Source organism: Calonectris borealis, chromosome 3 (genome assembly GCF_964195595.1).
Source record: "Calonectris borealis chromosome 3, bCalBor7.hap1.2, whole genome shotgun sequence".
Lineage (NCBI taxonomy): Eukaryota > Metazoa > Chordata > Aves > Procellariiformes > Procellariidae > Calonectris > Calonectris borealis.
This window is the reverse complement of record NC_134314.1, coordinates 61,996,518-62,017,780: the sequence shown is the minus strand read 5'-3', so window position 1 is coordinate 62,017,780 and position 21,263 is coordinate 61,996,518. Positions and strand designations below refer to the sequence as shown.

The 21,263-nt window shown below is 36.4% G+C and overlaps 1 protein-coding gene across 1 annotated transcript in view; it reads right to left on the bottom strand.

Moving 5' to 3' along the window:
- Positions 1–21,263, bottom strand: part of LAMA2 (laminin subunit alpha 2) — a 397,684-nt gene that overhangs the window by 43,757 nt on the left and 332,664 nt on the right. Inside the window, exons 43-47 of the mRNA XM_075144626.1 lie at positions 13,503–13,619; positions 9,926–10,108; positions 7,045–7,199; positions 5,303–5,446; positions 4,266–4,399 (exon numbers count right to left, since the gene is read on the bottom strand). Coding sequence (XP_075000727.1) covers positions 4,266–4,399; positions 5,303–5,446; positions 7,045–7,199; positions 9,926–10,108; positions 13,503–13,619 — 733 coding nt within the window. The remainder of the gene's footprint in view (positions 1–4,265; positions 4,400–5,302; positions 5,447–7,044; positions 7,200–9,925; positions 10,109–13,502; positions 13,620–21,263) is intronic.

Sequence of the window (21,263 nt, the reverse complement as noted above, 5' to 3'; positions counted from 1 at the left end):
TGTCTAATTAGGGAAAAAAAAAAAAAAAAAGATTGGCTTGGGGTATTGAAGTAACAAGCAAACTGAAAGTTAAAACCATACCTTTCAGGAAGAACTGTCATTTCTGTATAAAGCTTTACTTGAAGAACTTACATTTAGAGCACAGCAAGGAAGACTGCATAGCTTAGACTGCTGAATAAGCTAAATGAAGACATTGCTATCCTGTACTTACAGAATTCCTGGATTTAGAAAGTTTACTGGACCAGGGCTCTAAAGGGTGGAAAAGTCCTATAAGGACTATGCATTTTATGTCTGAAAAACACTCTTCAGAAATTCCTTTGGCTCAGAACCTATTACCCAAAAAACAGAATGAGTTGAGAGTTTTCTTATGAAATAACATAGAACTGGAAAAAAGTCACTTAAATAAAAAAAAAAAAAAAATTTACTTGAGACATTTCAGTTTTGATAAATTTCTCCTGAACTGTGAAGCAGGGTTGCAAAGTAATTTTGGGGGTTTCCAATCAATGGGGAATACCTTTGTAGATCTATGCCATCTTGCCTGCTTTGTAGTCAGGGATCTCAAGGCTTTCAATGTGAAAAATACATATTTGCAAAAAAACACTGGAGCTCCTCAGTTACCCACCTGTACCTTGATCTGGCAGCTTTGGGAAACCACATGGATGGGACTCTCAGTGTCCTAGGGAATCTCCTAAGTGACATCTGGGGTATGAGAACATGTAGTTGCTCCAAATAATTTTAAAGAAGTTGGCTAAAGCCATCCACGTTATTCTAAATGATTTTTTTTTTAAATTTCCTTTTAATGACAATATTTTACCTTTTATTCCAAAATCAACTGAATGCTAAGTAGATAGCTTTCTATGCAGCAGAAATTTGCAAATTTTTACTTTATATTTTTCAGAAAGTTTATTGATGTGAAGCCCTTTAAAGGATAAAAATTCTCAATGTAGTAATTATTGAAAGACTAACAGTTGCTAAAGACTTTTTTTAAAACTGCTTAAGTTTGATGCTCTCTGAAAGGAAGTCATTGGCACTTTCAATCTATATTGGGCTGAAATCAAGATTCTGGTTTAAAAACATCCAAGTGCAATAACGCAGAAGTCACTCAGCAGACTGACTTTTTAGGGTGTCTAATATGCCACAAATAGCACGGATGTCTTTCATCTTCAAACAGACTGAAATGCTAGCAATGGAGTCTCTTCCATAAATAATTCTCTCTTATTTAGGGAGGACAATTGAGCTTGAAGAAAGAACTTGGCTAACTTGACAGCAAAAAGACACTGCTATGCTGTGCATGACAAGTAATCAGGTTGGAAGATACTGTTCTAGTGATAGTCAGTTCTTGCAAAAGTGGTGGATTATAGAAGATGTATCAAGTACTTTGTGGATGATCATCCGAAAAATTTACGTAATGCCATCCATGCAGGGTTTGTTCTTTAGGAGATGCATGATGTAAATGAGATGACTTTTGCAAGTCATCAACATTAGATTACAAAAAACCATGTAGAAACCTCTGCTCCTTGCCCCCTTGAGAGCACAGAAAATCTTCATTGGAAAGTATGGCTTAGATTTGCCACAGGAGTTTAAAACTGAATTCTTGCTGAGTTGGGCTGGGTGTGCCTACAGTGAACTTGTGACTCAAGTGTCCTTTGTCCTCAAAGGAAGGGTGCTGCTTAAACTCTGTCATTAACAATTAAAACAATGGTAATACTTAAATCACACTTGATTAAAATCACAACTAATCAGGTCCTGCTCCTAATTGAGGCCTGCTGAAGTCAAGTGACATTGTTTCACTGATCTAGCGAGTCTCAAAAATATTCTGTCATCCTTTTGACTGTTTCACAAAATTGACATTGTTTGCATGTGCAAACCTGCTTTAAATCATTTTGTCACATATTGTTATGCCAGATTTTCCTTTGTTAATTGATACTTTGATTGATTGCAGTTCTTGATGCCAATCAGATTTGCCTCAGTAAGCAGGTAAGTAACTCTGTAGGTGACATTTGTTAAATTCCTGTACCATCAAAGTATAGGGAATTCCTATAGGAATTCCTACAGGAATAAACAAATTTTACTTCAATTCCATAAAAAAAACTTAAAATATTTCCATGATAAAGTATTTCCTCTGCATATGCAATAAAATGCAAAGTATTAGTATGCTTTAAATAAAAAGATGATGAAAATTAAAAATGTCCCTGGAAAACAGATGCAGTAATTATCAATTTAGTCTTAACACACTGAAAATTTTGGCATAGACGTTAATGGAACTGAACATCTCTAATCGTTACTCAACAGTCAGCTTTTTCATATTTAGATTTCATTCAGTATGCTGAGTGACCTTGAGAATTTCACAACCTCTGTGCCACCACACCTCCTCTTTTTAAGGTCCTTTGGGATCCTTGATTAAGAACTGCTATCAACCTTTAAACCTACCATATCGTTATTATTGTGGTGTCAACGCCTGTCACCACTGAAATCTATGGCAAAATTCAGCAAGGCCAGAATTTCATCTTATGTCCCCATTCTAAATGGATGCCCTGCTCCAGCTGTTCAGGCAGCGCTGTCAGGTTGCTGAAAAAGTCTGTGGCTGCAACTGAGCAGAAATTCGGAGAAAAAAGGTGAGGGAATGAAATGAGTAAAACTCTCCAACAGCTTATGAAGGGAGTCAGAGTAGAGTTATCAAATGGACTAAAATGTTCAAAGTTGAAGAATCTTCAGTAGGGTACGTGATTTATGAAGTCTGCCTTAAGAATGCAAAATCAGTCCCGAGCTCTTCATCTTAATCCCACAAATCCAACTAATGTCTCTGCAATGTAATTCTCCTAAACACCACTCTGTACTTCAGATTTGTGCAGCTGTAATTGTTCTAAATTGCTGATCCAGCAGTTTGTTCAAAACTAATGGCATGCACATCCTATATATCCAGAACAACCAGCTTAATAGGCAATGTGCTTTTGTAGGATGTGTGAATTCTTATACCATGTCCTGGCTCCATATTCTGCTGAAGCAGCTTTCTTGTAAATGAAAGTCTGGCATTACTGTGTCACGAAGCTATTTTAGTATGCATAATATGAACGGGTGAAGACTTCAACAATTCGTATCGTACCCCAGTTTGTATTTTCCTAGCAATTAGGTTTCATTAAGCCAGTTTCTGGAGACGGTGCCGTAATTTCATTTAATTCTCTGCTCTGAATGGCTGATTTCTGTGATTTCACTAAATTATTTAAACTGGATGCCATTTCCCCCTCTGAGAGCTATGAATGTAATCAGAATTAGAGTGCTTTGTTTTCTTTCTCCTTCTTCCTCTCATTTTCTGACTATATTATCGGTTCTACATATAATACTATGTGAAATTAACTATAATGATGCAGGAGGAATTACTCAGCTTCACATCAAATTGCAATATAGATGATGTTATCTAAATTACTAAGATCTCTTCAGTAGTAGAAGATAAAGGATATAAAGTGATGTAATCCTTATGCTGTAATTACTACACCATATGTCATGTGTTTGCTATTTGAATGGAAAATACAACCTTCAACTAACAAATGTGAAATTTGAATATTAAGGTATCTATATTTTTGAAGTTCAAAAGCATTCAACAGCTGATCTCAAATTACAAAGTATAGTTTAACTTTCCAGAATATTTCATCCTTGAGTTTTCATAAACTGTTCATAAATCTTCTTAAATATCTCCAGTTTGAAGAGAGGTTCTGCCTATGGAAATGGTGTTTTGAGTAAGAATCAAGATACTGGTGTATGACAGACCATTCATTTGCAGTACTGTATCAAGACCAGAAATTCAGAAAAGCTGCTCCTCTTTGAAATTCAAGGAGAATAGTCGTTATGTGTTTGAGTGCCAAAACCTGTAACTGATTTTAAAAGGAAGCTAGTTGAAGAAGAGAATCGATAGAGTGATAGGTAAACAGAAGGGAATATAAGCAGTCATAGATTGTTGATGATAGAGGGGAAATACGAGATGAAAATAAATTCTTGACACAGAACAATTCACATTTCAATAGTAATTGTAGTGCATACGCTTTTGGTATTATTGGACGTAGGTTCAAAAGCTTTCATTAAACCAGACTAGAATTTCTTATATTTAGAACATCATCTTTTTTAAAAAAGTCAATGTTTCAAACGTAGCAAACATTTCCATGTAAACCTGAGGTATGCCAACTTGAGGACAGTGGATTAGAAGGAGAACTTGTTAAATTTAGCCATTTTTTCTTTAGGAACCAAATCTTGGAAGTGAAATATATACTTGCCTGGAGGCTTCAATCCGGTACCAAAACCCATCATCAATGGTCAGATCTGGATACTCTACCCGTCCAACACCAGATCCCACATCCCACAGGAAGCTCACCTTGCCTTTGCGCATCTCTATGGCCAAGAAGTCAGTCTACATGTAAAATATGAAAAAAGAAGCAATCTCATACTTTAATTAAAGGAAGTTTTCCAGAACTCCTCACATTTCAGAAGGTCTAATGAGGCATCAGAAAACCATATATCGACATTAAAGTATAAACATTAATTCTCACAGTGATCTAAAATGAGATTCTCTTTTTCCTGCTTTTGTTGGTTCAAACAAGGAATCTTAAGCCAAAGATGGCAAATTACTTTTGTCAGTGATATGCAGTAAATGGCTGCTAAACTTACAGAAATGTTAATATTGTAGCCACCAAGGGAAGGATTTAACTCAAAGTAACGTTGTTCGTAAAACATCCATTGGATGGCAGAAAGATGTCAGGATTCTAGGGTAATACATGATGCCAACTAGCCTCTTCATTTTGTATTAGGTAAATAAAATACATAGTTCAAAATGTTATACTACTTTTCCCATTTACTGAATTATTATTGAGTATTCTAGAAGTCTGTCTGCTATAGGGCTCATGGGAAACTGAATCATTCATCATTATTATGCTTGGAATTGTAGTCTTGACTTAAAATTACAATAAATAGGAGCTTTGACAGATGCAAGATGATTAGCTACTTCATTCCCAAGGGAAAACCCACAACCAACCCAAAAATTACCCTGGTTGCACTGTGAATTTTAAAGCTCTAATGTAAAAGTCTCCCATTTCCTATCTAGTTAAAATAAAAAAATATAAAAAATTATTTGCTGGTCATATTTTAAAAGTCTCTATATTAATACCAAAGACAGAAAATGTCTAGATTATCTTAGGCCCTCTACTACTGCTTTGAAGCCTCCAGGAGGAAAAAAAAGCCTTTCTCATCTTCTGTATTTGTCAGTAGTCTGATTTGATCGAGCAACCCTGACATGAAAAGCAGGAGATAGACTTACAAACTTGGCACTTCCAAGGTAAAAAAGCAGATTGTCAGCAACTACAGTCTTCACATTGACAATGACAGTGTTGTATGTTCCTTTCTTTATTTCTGGTCTGTAGGTGCGAATACAATTGCCTCCAGAGGACACGGACACTTTGATCTTCAAAAAAAGCAGAGGAGAAAGAATTCAGTTTACTGCTTATTATTCCAGAAATAACTTTAGATGCTTCCAAATAATTATAAGAATATTATACTTTTTTTTCTTCCTTCCCATTTCTGTGTTACATGTACCAGGTAGTTGCTTGGATATGCACAGGTGGTAAAAATGGAATTTTCTTTCTGAGATTGTTTATTAAAAGGAAGTAAAACTCTTTCTGGCACTCAGATTTGAAAGGACGAACTGTACGGATTAAAATTAGCTAGAATATACACTGGTCTAACGCAAGCGGCAGTAGAATGCTAGCAGTAGAAATAATCTATAAGTAGAATGTGCAGCCAGGAAAATAAGCAGCACTCCTGAAGGGATCATAGCACATTGCTATCAGGTAGACAGGATGATCTATTTTTTCCTTGTAATATCTTTGATTATGCCAATTTAAGACACCTTTTAACAATTATTTTTAAACCGACAGTTGTGTCTATCACTGCTTTTACATAGCCCCTAATGGAATTGGTATCCATAACTAAATTTCATTTTCACAGCTGAGTGACATATGCATTTGAATATGTGTGCTAGTTTCCTCAGGCTCTGAGCACAGATAAAAACGGTATAGTGTTTGTTTTCATAATGCCGGCATAGACATAATGACAATACAATGGTATTTCAATTCCAGCTAGACAAGTTTATGTATTAGAGTAGATGTACATAATGGTATCACCTTATGCTTAGGGCAAACTTTGTCAAAAAGGAGATCCATGATATGACCAAACTCACAATTTCCCTATCTCAGAAATGCTGAGCAGTTAAGTACTTCAAGCCTTCTAGACAGAATGTAACAAAACCACATCATCACTGCAGCCTGTCTTTCTATCGTGGGCAAATTTCATCGAGTATATGGAATACACTTCTTTCCTTGGATCCTATATTCTGTAGATCTTTTTTTCAACCATTTTTCAGGAAGTTTTCTTAAGTTCAAGAATTTTTTTCGTTTGCTACATTAGGTCACAAGCTGAATAACCTTAGTAAACAGCTGATCCTCGCGTTTAGAGTATTACTGAGTCAGGGAGATGGACTCCAAACTCATTAAATGGACTAGAAATATATTCTTAACTCAAGTTCGAGTCCTCAGAACTGCTACTGGACAAAGAAAGTCAAGAATATGGGAAAAGCAAATACACTCAGCAATTTCAGTGAGTTTAAGATGGTGTCGTTCTCAGGTAATGTAAGTTCTATGAAATGAAATCAGGGGCTTAGTATCAGTGCTGAGGGAAAAAAATAGATTTTCGTTTTCACAAAAAATCAATGATGTTGTTACTCTTCTGCTGTACTATCACCCACAATACTTCTTAAATAATAACCTTTCCAGACACATTCCTACAGATGTTAGCCATTTAACAAGGGCATGTTTTAAACGAAGAAACAAGACACAGAGTGAAAATCATCAGAATATTCTCTGTTTATCTGAGAAATTATACTCCATTATTTGCTCTCTTTACACATGTTTAGAATTAGAAAGGATTCACCCTGTGGAAAAGAAATAGAAAAATAGAAAATAAAATCGCATCAATACTCAAAACTTACTGAGAAAGAGGGCTTACCGAATTGGCTTGCTTCCGAGCTTGGTTTATCAGCTCTTTTATCTGAGAAATGTTTTTCCCTAAGTTATCCTGAAGTTCTTTGATCGGCTTGATTTTATCTAGCAGGCGATCTGCTTCCTTTTCTAGGGTTTTAATACTGGAATCTGCATCAGCAACTTCATAAGAAAGAACAAGGCAGAGTTTTACAGAATAGTGTCAGAGATTAATTATACATTGCAATAATAAAATCCGAGAAAATTCTGCATACACAATACTCAGGCAATTGTATATGCCACTATGAGGTGTACATAGGCTAGGAAACTACCTGAACAGAACAAGATAATTTAAGAATATTTAGAATCAAGTTAAAGTAGCAATAGTAGCAAACGCAGGTGTTGTTAAAGCAGGATGTTGAAGCAGTAACTATGTTTCAGGTCAGGACGATATTAATGGAAAACATTTCCTGTAGCAAAATACATTTATGAATGAAATATTTACTTTCTTTTTTTTAAAACTCAAAATTTGAAGAAAAATGCTAGATTAATGAAAACTGGTTAGTTTCCAGTAGTAATTTCTGAAACAGGGTTAGAATTACCTTGAAGTTAATTCTTGAATTAACTATAATGGCCACAACTAGAAAAAGGTTTTATTCTGGTCACAAGTTTAAAATTCTGTATGTGTACTGAAAGCAGATTAAAAAATAGTGGCAGTAAACTGCAAATATTTTCTTTTTTTCAGGTCAGCTTAGTAATTTCACAAGGATATTTTTTCTTCCTTTTTCTTTAAGCTTCAGATGACTTTTTTGCCTCTCAACATCAACCAGTGAACAATGCCCTCTCTTTGACAATTCATCAGCAGATCTAAGGATTGCAACACTTTGCTAGCATGAGGGTATGAGTTTGTGTGGATGACACTGAAAGGGACAAACCTGCATTTACGAGAATAATGTATATTGAATGAAAATAATAATGAAGATGATGATAATAATGATTAGATAAAGCATGAAAGTCTGGATATCTAGTTTTTGAATAGTCACCCAGACACTGATACCAAACCTTCAAGATGCTTCTTAAGGTTTCATGTAAGTGAAACTAGTTACCAAATCACTTTATCTAAGAGCCTTCAAAAAGTAACTATTTAACTATTCAATGAATGTGAAATGTAGAGCACCATGCAGAAGCTTTGGTGGTAAGCAGTGAATTATTGTTTACTGGAAAAGGCACAATAAAAGCAGCAAGAAAGAAAATGTACATACTGATTTCTGTAGGCAAGATACGGAGACAAAGAAAGGAGAAAAAACAGAAAATAACATAAGAAAATGTTTTGAAGATTTAAACACAAATGTAAAGTAAACTAAGGGACAGGATTAGTCCAGAAAAAATTGATTACCTTTTATATATTGCATAACTGTATAATGAGAACTCAGAGCCTGAATTTTGACATAAAAGAGAGGCTATGTCTACTTTAGCAGGTAGTCGTGAGTGCCAACATACTCACTATATACATTTGGAGTGGTTAACTCCGCATTTTACTTTAATCTCATTCTGTAACCTGAGTATCCATTAGCAGTCAGAGAGCGGTAAAAGTGTACTTCTGGAGAACATATTCCAGTTTAAGCTTTATCTGATATGAAAGAGTTTGCAAGTGTTAAGACCACTCTTCAATGTGAACCAAATAGTGGTGACTGGGGACAATCAAGAGATTCACTTCTAAGTTATCGCTCCTAATCTCAACTAAAATGCTAATGTACACATAGTCTTAAAATACTTGGGCTGGGACAGATGGCCTAGTCTAGATCCAGCAGTGCCAAGACATTACTGCTTTTAGGCCACTTTTCAGTTATTCATCACTACCCTGCCACAGGTCATTACCCCATAGATCTGCTTGTTCCATAACCCCCATAATCTAACCACACTGTTTCAATCAATAACTACTTTTCATATTGTCTAAACTAGGATGGATCAGTCTGCCTGATGGGGATTATACCTGGGGCTCACACACATGTGAGCCCTCTGTTGATGAGGGATCAGGAACTTGCAATAGGCAGGCAGTGACAAACGGCCATTGGGATTAACGTCTTTCACTGGTACAGCTACAATTTGAAGAGGATATTTGTCCATAGAATGAGAATGACAACGTCCTAAACTGGATGTTTTTAGGTGCCCAGCTTCATCAAGCTGAGGACAATCTGGGGAGCCCAAGTTAGCTAAGAAGTCCCTCAGTAATTTGGTAAAGCCACTCTGGTTTTGTGGTCAGCCCTGGCTGTATACTCCTGTATGAAATGTTCTAGTAATCTACCATAAAATGTGTTGTAATTTAGAATTCAATTTTATCCATCATAACCAAAGTGAAAATGCTAAAGCAATTGTCATATTTGATAACAGAATTGACTGTCAAAAAAAAAAAAAAAAGCATAACAAAAAACCATTCCCAGAATCTCCTTTTTTTCTTTCTTCTTAAGTGTCTTCAGTGTTCTACCAAAAATAGTAATGTATATGAAAAAAGTCATGGATTTCTCCCAGAACTGATTATCTGACTGACTGAAGACAGGGTTAGTGCATGGAATTTTGTTTGAATCAAGGGGTGGATTGCCAGTCAGAACCTTTGATTATTCACCTCCTAAATACTTTTAAAAATAGTCTGTGGAACAAATCTATCCACTATATGTTCATCCTGCTGACATTAGCTTTTTTCCCAACTACTAGCAGCAGTCCTTAAGATTTAAAATATTGTTTATATATAAAGCCCAGAAAATAGAAGTTATAGAGATTCCTTTTGTCCCAGCATACTGTGGTAACGCCATGTGAGTGAAATTCTGGAGTGTCCCTGTTTCATTTTGAGATATGAAATTAAAACCACAAACTGAAAAAAACCACTACCAAACAACCAAAAAAGATCTTACTGTTCTTGATAGGATCCTTCACAACAGCATTTGTTTTCGCCACGTCATCTGCAAGTTTACTGTAGTTGTTTCTCAAGCCCAGGAGATTCTGGTTGAGGTCTTTAATCTGGGCCAGGACGTCATTTGCAGTATCGTTGGCTTGTCTTGCTTTGTCTTTGGCTGCCTGTACCTTTATAGCTGTATCTGTAGGTAGAAAAGGATAAGGAAATGATTGCCTAGAGTGCAGAAGTTTCCTTCACACATCTTAAAATAAAGCTGGGTCAAAATTCTATCATCTTAAATTGTGTTGTGTAGTTCTTTGAGAGCTCCTACTTCACAGGTAGTAAGACATTACTAATCGTAAGTGTGGATTGCAGAATTTGGCCCTTTATGTCTTTTTTGAGATATCAAATGCACTTGAAGAAGAGAAAATGCTCCAGCTTCATTTGCATGTAAAGGATAAATCATTTTTATTAGATAAATTTTTGTGCAATTTTGTTGTTGCTGTTAACTCACTGGTTAACCTCTGATCAAGTGCCAGATATAATATTTGACATTTATAATAGAAATAAGACCCTCAGTGTTCTGATGTACAGAGTACAGAAATGTAACTCCATGTGTTTCAGCTGAAACTGTGACAAATAGTCTTGTGAATCAGGAGACCAAGGATTCATTGACTGAATTAATCACATACATCCATAGACATCCTTGGTGACCTTGAGCAAAACAATTAGTCGAATGCTGCCCCACCTCTCTGCCTGCAAAATGGAAATGAATGTTCTATCTTTGGGGCGACAACATTCAGGTCTGGAATGGTTTTGATTCTGCTATTGATAAATGATAAAACAGACAGCTCGGTATTCAAGTAGGCATTTATTCAAATCCCGTGTTAGTAAATCGGATTGGTTTAAAACTTATCATGCAGCTGTTGAGCAGCTGAGGTGCTGTTGCCATGCTGGGATTACATCACATGATGAGCCAGCAGCACAGATTGTGCTGGGCTAGGGACCTGCCAAATTTTCCGAATTCCCACAGATGGGAGGAAGTGAGCAAGCAGAAAATGTTGCGGTGGACACTCCAGCTTGCAAGGGATCCCATGTGAACTCCTATTCTACCACCACATCACAGTGGAGTCGTGGGACCCTCGGGAATCTGCTTTGCCACCTGCTTCCTGTGAAACTGTTCTTGGAATTACTTTCCCCTTGTGTTATCCAAGGTATCCTCATGTCCCTCAGTCATATGAGAATTTTGGAGTGCAGCTCAGAAGTTTGGACACCTCTGAAACAACCATGTAGAGATAGTGCCACTTGTCATACTGGCTGGGGCTTCCTGTGGTAGTCCGTGAAGTTAACCTACTGCATTGCAGTAGTGGGGAAAGCACAGGAGGTTGTGTTTTCTTTCCATTTCTGACTAAGAGATAGTTGATAAGAGTTAGTTTATACCAGCATTTGCTTGAAACAGACTGTACGTTCCTGATTCTATGACTGTGTGAAGACACAGGAAACATGGACATTTGCTCCATTTCAAGGGATCAACAGTATAGGTTTCCAAACGGTCTCCTAGGTAGGTCCTTCTCCTTCTCTGGAACATCTGATGCGATCAAGCCGGTGGCCTGGGGAGCACGTGATGCTTCCTAAGGCCATAGAGAATTGGTGGGTTTGTCCTGCACACTGGAGAGCTACATGATCCTTTTTACTTTCTTGAGTAAAGATATATCATACCTGTGCTCCAAACAACTCCACCCTTATTTCTGAAGTTTTGGCTCTGAAAAGCCCCCAAAATACAATAGCACCTTGAAAATACAACTGAACCTTTAATAAACCATTATCATTAACATTACTGACAAGTGAAAGAACAGAGAGCTCTGACTGCCTTTTTTCACTTCCTTTTTTCATCATATCTAAGTATCTTTTTTTGTGGCCATTATTAGAGGTCATGCACCTCTCTGGCAGGGTGAAAGTTGGAGTTACTGTGTTACTTCCCTCTATTGGTCACACAAATTATATTTATTTTCAGCCACACTTTTAATTATGCCTATCCCTGCACATGTGGGTCCTTGTCCTAAGGTGATCTACCCATCTATCCCATTTTGAATCTTTCTGCTTTTATTTGGCTATTAGTATAGCACGGATACAAGAATTATTAGTTTAAGCTGCTCTCTGCTTTCTTGAATCCTTGAAGAACAAGATATATGACAGGGTCATTGCCTCCCCCATCCTCATCGGTTATTTCCTTGTTGGACAACTAATTTACCGCATTTTCTTATCCATGCCATTTATTTGCTCTGAATTTCATTCTTAATACACATCCACTTGTTTATACGAGTGTCCTTGTCCCAAGAGCAAGCACCCTGTAACTCTAGTCTGACAAGAGTTTATTACATTGCTAAGGGTTGCGTATTTCATATTTCTTTTACTTGTTTCATATTTAGTATTCTGTGTCCTAAGGTCAACTGGCCTTAGAGGTCCATTTTGTTTGACTGAGACATCTATCTGTGCACAAGAAGAGAAACAGTCATGTCAATACCTGTGGCCAAAACCCAAGAAGTGGCATAAGATGAGCATGACATATTAAAACATTTTTGTGAATGCCTGATTTCAAGGATCACTAAATCTAAACCAAAACTTTTCAGTTATCTGGAATCTTAAAGCCACAAAAATGTGCAAGATGAATAGTAAATTGTTTCTCATGCCAAGTTTTTACTTGCAGTCTGAACCTTCAAGACCATCACAAATCAGACAGAATATAGATTTTCTTTAGAGACTTTTCTTAAGGCATATCTTCAGTTTATAAAGTGCTCCTTGGAGAGAAAAGATTGTAGCAAATTACATTGATAAAAACCTTTTTATTTTCTAAAACAAACATTCAGTTTATCACTGTCCATTACAATGAAACTACGTTGTAGCTCCCTGTCTCTCGCTGTCACAGCACAAAGTAGCTAACATCCCAGGATACTGTGATTTTAATGAGTATCACAGACTTTTTAAAAATCTTTTTTTAGTTATATAGAATTATGAATGTGCATAGCATTTCAGAGTTCACTGAGGAAAGCCTGTTCCAGCTCTAAGCAATTTACAGTCTAAAAAAAAAATACAACACCAAGCTGACTGGAAACGATACTGCAGCATAAATCAATGAGAGTGTGGTAGAAAGGTAAGACAAAACCCAGCAAATTTCATCCTGCTTTTTCTGTAAAGTCAGTAAGTCTTTATTCTTCTTGGCTTAAATTATACTGGTTAAATTATAATGGTTCATTAACCAGTAGTTTCATTAAAAGACTTTTCATGTTTAAAGAAAAGACTGTTTGTCTCAGATTGTATCATAATTCCTGATACCATAACTCTTTTGCTTCCGAAACCTTTTGCAAACTGCAGCGGCATGGTACCTTTTACCGTGCCAAAATACAAACTGATATCAGGTATCTGTTTTCAGTTCAGTTCTCTCACACATTGCTCATCTTTGTCTTATTACAGCAGCCAATGGTCAAAGTGGACACAGTGTGGACACAGGCAAAGATTGATCAGGCAGATGTTAAGTGATGGAAAATGAAACAAAAGAGCGGGGATGAGTCAAGTGTTGCAGCACTTTTCCAGCTTACCGTTAGGAATGGCTGACAGCTTTCCAAAGGTTTCATTCAGAGCTCTCAGGAGAATGGAATTCTTCTCATCAGCATCTTTTAGCCTGTTCTGCATGCTGTCCAGGTTATCTCCCTTTTCTATAAAAAGTGCACATAATACAGAAGCTTTAACTCTTTCTTTCCATATCCTTTCTTTGCACATAATTTAAAATGCAGAATAATGAGCAAGCCATTTATCATAAAGATATTATATTGTGTAAATAAGGAAGTCCAGTAAAACTGGTTGTAGAGTTTATTGATAATCTTCTTCTATTTCTTTAAATTCCCTTCTTCCATGGTATCTAAATGCCCAAGTTCCTTGTACTGTGGTATATTTATCAAGGGTTTTCCTAAGGTGTAAAGAGGAAAGAAAAAAATGACAATCACAGATGGTATGATTTATGCAAATTCACACAATGAACCACTGATAGATTCAACAAGTGTGATGTTTAGTCATAGCTTTGATTCCTAGATTAAGCTACTACTGCAATTTTCTTCTTAAGGGGGTTGTTTGGGATGAATGAATTGAACACAGTGTGAAAGAGGCAAGATCAATTAGGTCAGCTTACTGTTGCAATTAAACTGGCCAGAGCCCAGTTCTCTTGCATTTTCTCAAAGATAACCAATGTTGACAAAACATCTGAGGAAAACACATGAGATCACCCTAGCACCGATCATCAATATGAGAAGACTACACTAACCACAGGTTATTATGAAATAAACATACTAAATTTTTTGGGAAAAAGCCCATCTAGTAAATAAAACTCAAAGCTAAGTAATTGTTCGAACTGAAGAACTAGTACCAATCGAAGGCACAGGTGTGTCATATTTGGTACATTACAGATGAAACTGATGTTATCCTTTACAGGTAAGTTCCTATTCTTCAGCAGTTGCTTTGAATAAAAATTATGGAGGTTTTTTTAAACAGTATCCAGCATAGCAATAATTTTTTAAACTCTCAAAGGTGAAAGTCCAGCTGAGCTTTATGGCTGTTTAAACAGACATTATTTCAAAATTTAGAAGTAAATTTTGGCACAGAAAATGTCAGTTAGTGCTTAAATGACTATCTTAGGAGGTATTTTTCATAATTTCTTCATATCAATATGGAACTCTTTGGAAGACAGCTGGTAATTTCTTACCTTAAAGGCATGCCCTATTGGGAAACTAATTCAACAACACGGTGCTTGATAGCAGGAAGAGGAGAATAATTTGTAGAAACGGAGTTCAGGATACAAAGTATGATTGCAACCTTCAGATATGTGACAGGTTATAGAAAATAAACACCTAGTTTTTGGATACTTATCCAAGTAGATACTGGCATAGGAAAACACATTGGAGATTACGTTTCTTGGTGAATTATAGTCACGTACTTGTCAAAACCAAAAAGCATCTCTTTTTATTAAGGGACAATATTTAGATGTATCATTGGTACTCCAGCATCTCCAACAGCATCAGGGCTGTAATTGTTTTGTGAGAGAATAAACAGAATAATGGATTAAAATGAAGAATTGTGGTTCATGTTCCACAAATTCTAAAATGTAAGTCTTCTTAAAACTAGATGTGCAAGAAGCAATTTGTAATGAGAAAAATCAAACCAAATGTATATTACCTACAAGAAATCATTAACTAAATTTTCCAAGACTATAGCAAGACCGAAATAGCGGATGGAATTTAAATGAGAGTCATACTTTTATGGTTAGACCCTTTGCAATATCATTCAGGAAGAAATCTGTTTGCTTTATTTAAATTAGAGCAACACACAGGACTGTAGGAGTGCCTGGAGGTAAGTCTTAATTCCTGCAAAATGTCCTGCAGAGGAACAGGACATTTGTGTGAACTGTAAGAGGCACAGTTAGCACTAGAGTAAAGTTGGGAAGAATCATATGAATTATAAGATCACCCTTCTCCTCAAAAACACCTTTATTTTTAAATGACAGGTTTTGTCTCCACTGATGAATGAGGTTACTGGTAATGTGATGTTGTTAAACTAGGATGAACTCATGAGATTCTGGTCTTAAATGCTCTGAGACTTTATCTTAGTTAATTTCTTGTTAAGCAGTAAGACCAAGAAAACTGTTTTAATTTCCTCCATTTGATTCTGAAATTATGGTCTGCCTGATATTTCCTTGGTGTCTCTGGTGCCTTTTGGAATGTTAGTGTTTATAAAATGTGTTAATATTTCTGAGATATTTGATTCATTTCCGGTGGTGGTGTACTAACTTTGTTGTATAGTCTTAAATTATCTCTTTTTCTCCTCTTTACTCTGCCAGATCCAACATTATGCTAATTACCCTCCGATTATATTTCTGAAGAATCATGTTTCCAGACTTCTGTTTTCAGCTTTGTAACCATAGCAGCAAACTATGGTTTTATCCAATTTTATTTTATCCAATTTTTATGGTTTTTTATCCATTTTTATGGATTTTAATCAGGGAAGTTTCCCTGAAATTGAATACTGAGAACCCACCTGTTTAATATTTTTTCTTTTAATTCCTCAAGTACATTTCAACTGTGTTTTTTAAAATATTACAATAATAAAGCCATAAATAAGTGCCCCGAAGGAGGCTCTTACACAAAGAGATGAGAGGAGATACTATGGCCCATGTCAGCTTTTCAAGGAAATTGTTCATTTTGCACGGTGATATTAACATGAAGTTATATTTTGAAGTAACTTCCCATCCTGTAATCCAGATGGCCTCTTCACTAAACACTGGGCTAATTTTGTGTATGAATCACGAACTGAACTGACTTCACTTCAGCTTTTCCCCATCCTTTAATTATTAGCATTTATGAAAAATGCTGGATCTATGATTTGAAGGCCTGAGATCCTCCAGTTAATCACAGAGACTAGACAAAATACAAGCAGCTACAATCTGTTTTTCCAAACTACATAGCTTATTTGATTTGGAAGAGGTTAGTGCATCTGCACTGAAAGATGTCAGGCACTCTCAATTCACATTAAAGTGTAGGTTAAGGAGTATCCTGAGAAATTTCTCTCAATCCTGTTTCCATTTGATTAGCTCTGGACAGTGATGGCATAGGATGCCAATCAATGCACTATTTATTGTTCAAATCAACAAAACTATTCATGCATCATTGAAACTAAACCCTAAAGAGTAAGCAGGATCCTGAAGGACTTTGCAGGTATGGACCTTTAGGTCTTCTGGCCTAGTTAACATGAACAAAGATTTTCAATTTCTGTTTATGTTTCCATGGTTAAACACAGCATTACAGAATAAAGCATCATCCCTTTTTCCTCTAAGTGAATAAACTGAAATAAGTCAAATGAAAAAAAAAAATAATCCCTACACTCATATGTTTCATTAAAAACTCACTTAAGAACTTAGTTAATTACTGTGATTTATTTTTACAAGAGACAAGTATTTACAAGTGTCTGCAGATCACATACATATGTGGCACTAGTTAATTACTGATGATGTGCCACCATTGCAATGCTAGTGGAAACAGATGTCTTCTGACAGTATGACCAAATGCAGTTTTCCATGCAAAACTGTCCAAGAAGATATCATAGGGCTATGCTACCCAATGCATATCCCCCAAAACCAGAATAAAGGTGGAAATCTATCAAGGAGCAACATATGCAGCTGTTTTTATTGATTGGATACTGACAAATGAACTGGCAGTTACACACATTCCTCTCTGTTATCTTTGTTTTGCTTCTTCCAAACAGCATTCTTGCTCCCCACAATCTCATCCTATAAAGAGGAAGATGGGTCACAAGCTAAATTTTTTTTCCCCTAAAACAAGCAAGACTTAGGAACTGGCATCGGGAACAAACAGGGGAAAGAGATATAACTCGAGAAATGCAGCTAATGATGGTTAATCTTTTAAAAAGACTACTTTCAGCACTGACTGCAGTTTTTGTGTGAATATTATGTTGGTCATCAAACTAATACAATAATTTGCTGCATGCAATATGCCAGGTCAGCAAAAATACAAAGCAGAGGAGAATACACAAACAAGGGTTTAGCTGTGCCTATCTTCTAGAAAATGTTTTAGCTAAAAATATTCACATCTTGTCAGACAAGACAAGTCCCCCTCAATTTGTCAATTCTTAAGCAAAAGAAATGACATGAGCTGAATTTCAGTAGCCACCTGACACCAGTCTCTGGCTGAAGAGGAGTTTATACATCTTATTTTTGTCTTTCATTGATCAGTTTTGACAAAGGCTGTATATAGTCTTAAATCTGCACTGGGGTAAGTATATTTTTAAAACAGTAAATTCAAAATTATAAGGAAGAAAAATTGCTCCTGGTAAACTGAAAATCCCTCGAGGCATAGAGAGAATGAAGCTGGCAGGCAGCAGCATTCATTCATTTGTAGCCAAAATTTCAAAACTCCTCCTTAGCCAGAGCACTACATACAGATTTTGCTTCCCCCACCAGGGTTATTCCTTCTAACTCCTAGCCCCACAGAGAGAGAAATGACTAAATCTCCATTTTAATAGCTTCTGTCAGAAGCTTTGCTTTGTAAGGACTGTTTCAGCAGTTTTTGGTGGTAATATAAAACATTTCCATGATTAACAGCCATTTTATAACTAGGGTAATTGGCCACAAATCAGGGGAATGTCATAACATAGCAAGAAAATACACCCACCTCCACCTCCAGCCCAGCCGGGATTTCTGGAGTGTATATTAGTTGAGTGGCTTACGGGTCTTCATTACTTTAACTAATGTACTACCTGTAGTGCAGACAGAGAAATTTTAAACTAATGATTACTTCTGTCTACCAGACCTTTATAGAGTGCCCATCATCCATCCTGCACTTCCAGTTGAGACTCTGGACAGGGTGGCTTTGTAAGAATCGTAAGAAAATATGGTTCTATTAGTTTTACACTCAACTCTCACTTTCTGCCCTGGAAACACAAAGACGTCCAGAAGGGATTATGCTCATAATTCTAATAATATCACCCCTTTGGAGCAAAAGAGGGGTGGGGAAAAAAAGAAATCTGTCATTGCATTTTATTCTTATGCATCTGCATTCTGGGCACAATGTTAACTGATCTCTGTGGGTCACGCTGTGGAGCGCGGTCATGTTTTATCAGATGCAAAAAGGCATACTGTGAAAAGTTCAGAATGTTTGTCTGCATGAAGCACTTTACACCTAAGACGTATCAGAGAGCACTAAGAAAGCTCCATCTCATAACCCTTCAGTATGGGGCAAGAACATAAACAGAGATCTAATATGTGCATTTTAAGCACTGCTCCCTGCTTGCATTAGGATTGCTTTATGAATCTTTAGACTGTTTAGACCTTAGCTTCTGAATTATGAAACTGGTTATCAACTTAAATTCTCCCTGGTGTAAAATGGGAGAATAACATACTTTTTTTAAAAATTTCTGAAGTAATGTCTTATTGAGGTTGTACTACATCTTTTCTCGGGGTTAAATTGGACAGTCTTGCGGGCACGTGGAATTGACATATATCCAAGTACAGACACTATTTTATTTTGTCCTTGAAAACAGGGTGCTGTGCTATGTGGAACACGTGAATACTCTGATATAACTGCCCAAAAAGCTGTGGATGCACACAAAGCTATGGACTCCACTCGGTGGCACCCAGTCTGCTCAGAGGAACGCTGCGGCAGGGAAGAGGCAGCGCTGCTGTTTTAGTGTTTCCTATACACTAGCCATGGCGAACTGCAGTAGTTTGCCTTCCAGAAAGGGGCACTAACAGCACCCCTATTCGTTCTGCTTCAGCCATGCTACTTAAATTGCACACTGGCCTCCTCTTGTAGTTTTTTGATTTTCTGTAACAAATTTACTGAAACATGCCCCTCCAGCCCTAAATCTGTACTGAATGTGGCAGTAAAGAGTTGCAATAAAGAACACCCTAAATATACATCCAAGATTTACTAGTAACTGCAGACACATTTTTTTCTCAGAGCTGCTACAAGAAAATAATAATGTTTTTAACTTTCAAACAGTGTATGACAGTGAAATGTAATTAATGACCTTATGAAACATTATGCTTTATGACCTTATTAAATATTATGTTTACTTGTTAACTAGTTCGGCAGTTGGAAATCCTAGAGCTGCCAAAACTAAATGAAAGTGTAGTAGCAGCCAAAAAATGACTCTAAGTTGCATGGATCTCACCCTTCATGCTGTATGCTTTTCATAATGCATCTCCCAGGAGGCCAATAAAAATTTTATATGTTAAAACCTGAAACACAGGGCTCTATTATAAAAATCTGTCTTGTTTCTAATAGAAAGTACTTTAGCTACTCTAGCATGACAGGGAAGCTTCAGGCATCATCTCTGTAACAAGCAGTTTAAATCTTAACCTCGAATATTTACTGTGTGTGATTTTTCTAGTTCTGATGCATGAAACAAAAAACCAAACCCCAGCTTGATTTTCAGATCCTATGATGAGCAAAAAATATTATATCATAGCTGTTTTCCTCTCCTTGTCTTTATTTCTTCTAAGACCTAAATCTGTTTTCTCACATAGGTTTTCAAGTGCTATGCTTTTCCCATCCTTGTGGTTAACTCCAGGTTACCTATTACAGCTTCAGCCAATTTAATCAGATTAAACTATAATGTATCTAGTGAAAGAATTTTTCAAAAACTACAGTGACTGGACACAAGCTTCTCAAAATATACACAACAAAATTTCAAATTACAAAAGGGAGGGTATTACAGTGCACTAATTTGGAATAAACTACAAAGTTATCAACTTGAACTTATTCTGTCTAGACTAATCAAACTATTAATCAGTATTTGGATGAAAGACCTTCAAAATAGTTGTATGGAGGACTCAGTTAATTGATACTCCTCTCAGATGTTACTATACCAGTGGCACAAATACTGTATGCTCCTAAGTTGCTTTCTTTGTTATATGTAAAAACAAAGCAATTAAAGCAGTAAGGTTTAACATTTTTCACAAAGGCAGATGTGTAAAACTCAGTGTTGGCCTACTTGAAAGTGGGTAATTGTATCATGCTTATTTCCCCTCAGGTTTAGTTGACATGAATTATTTTTTCAATTCCTTTCTAAGACTGCTGTGGAGAAAGAAGTGTTGAGTACTGTTAAACAGATGCTTCATTAGTGCTGCAATAAGTATTTTCTTAGAGGACCTATAAAACAATCTGTCTGCACAAAGACGCAAGAAATAAACTGCTTTTGGTTGCAATGATCAGAAGATCATTGAATCATAGGCTCAGAACAGATGTTTGTCCAAAGATCATTTTTCTCCTTCCGACCAACAGTCATTCCTCACTGATGTTTGTCTAAGCTGTTTTCAAAGATTTTCAAAGGTCACATCTCCCTAATCTCTTCAGTAATCAATTCCAGTACTTCTGTATTTTAATTACAAGGAAGATTTTCCTAATATGTGATCTGTATCAGTGCATTTGAGATATGTTAGTCCCATCTTCTTTGGAGAAACCTTGACATAACCGAAGAATATTAAGTCCCTACTCAATTGTCTCTTTTTTAGTACACAAATTTAAATTCTTTCAATCTTTTTCCTCATCTCTCCTCTGCTAGATCTCCAATTAAGTCTTCGTGATGTCTTCAGGACTCTCTGTAAACCACCTCAGCCCCCATGAAGTTCAGTGCCCAGGACTGTAGCCAGTAATTTAGCTAAAGCACTAGGAACCCTGAACAGAGTGCATGGATTGTTTCATGTGTTTTGGAAAGCCGCGCTCCTATTCATGCATTCCTCTGTGAGATCTGCCTTTTCCACCTCTACCCAGCACATGATCCATGCTTCTCTCTAC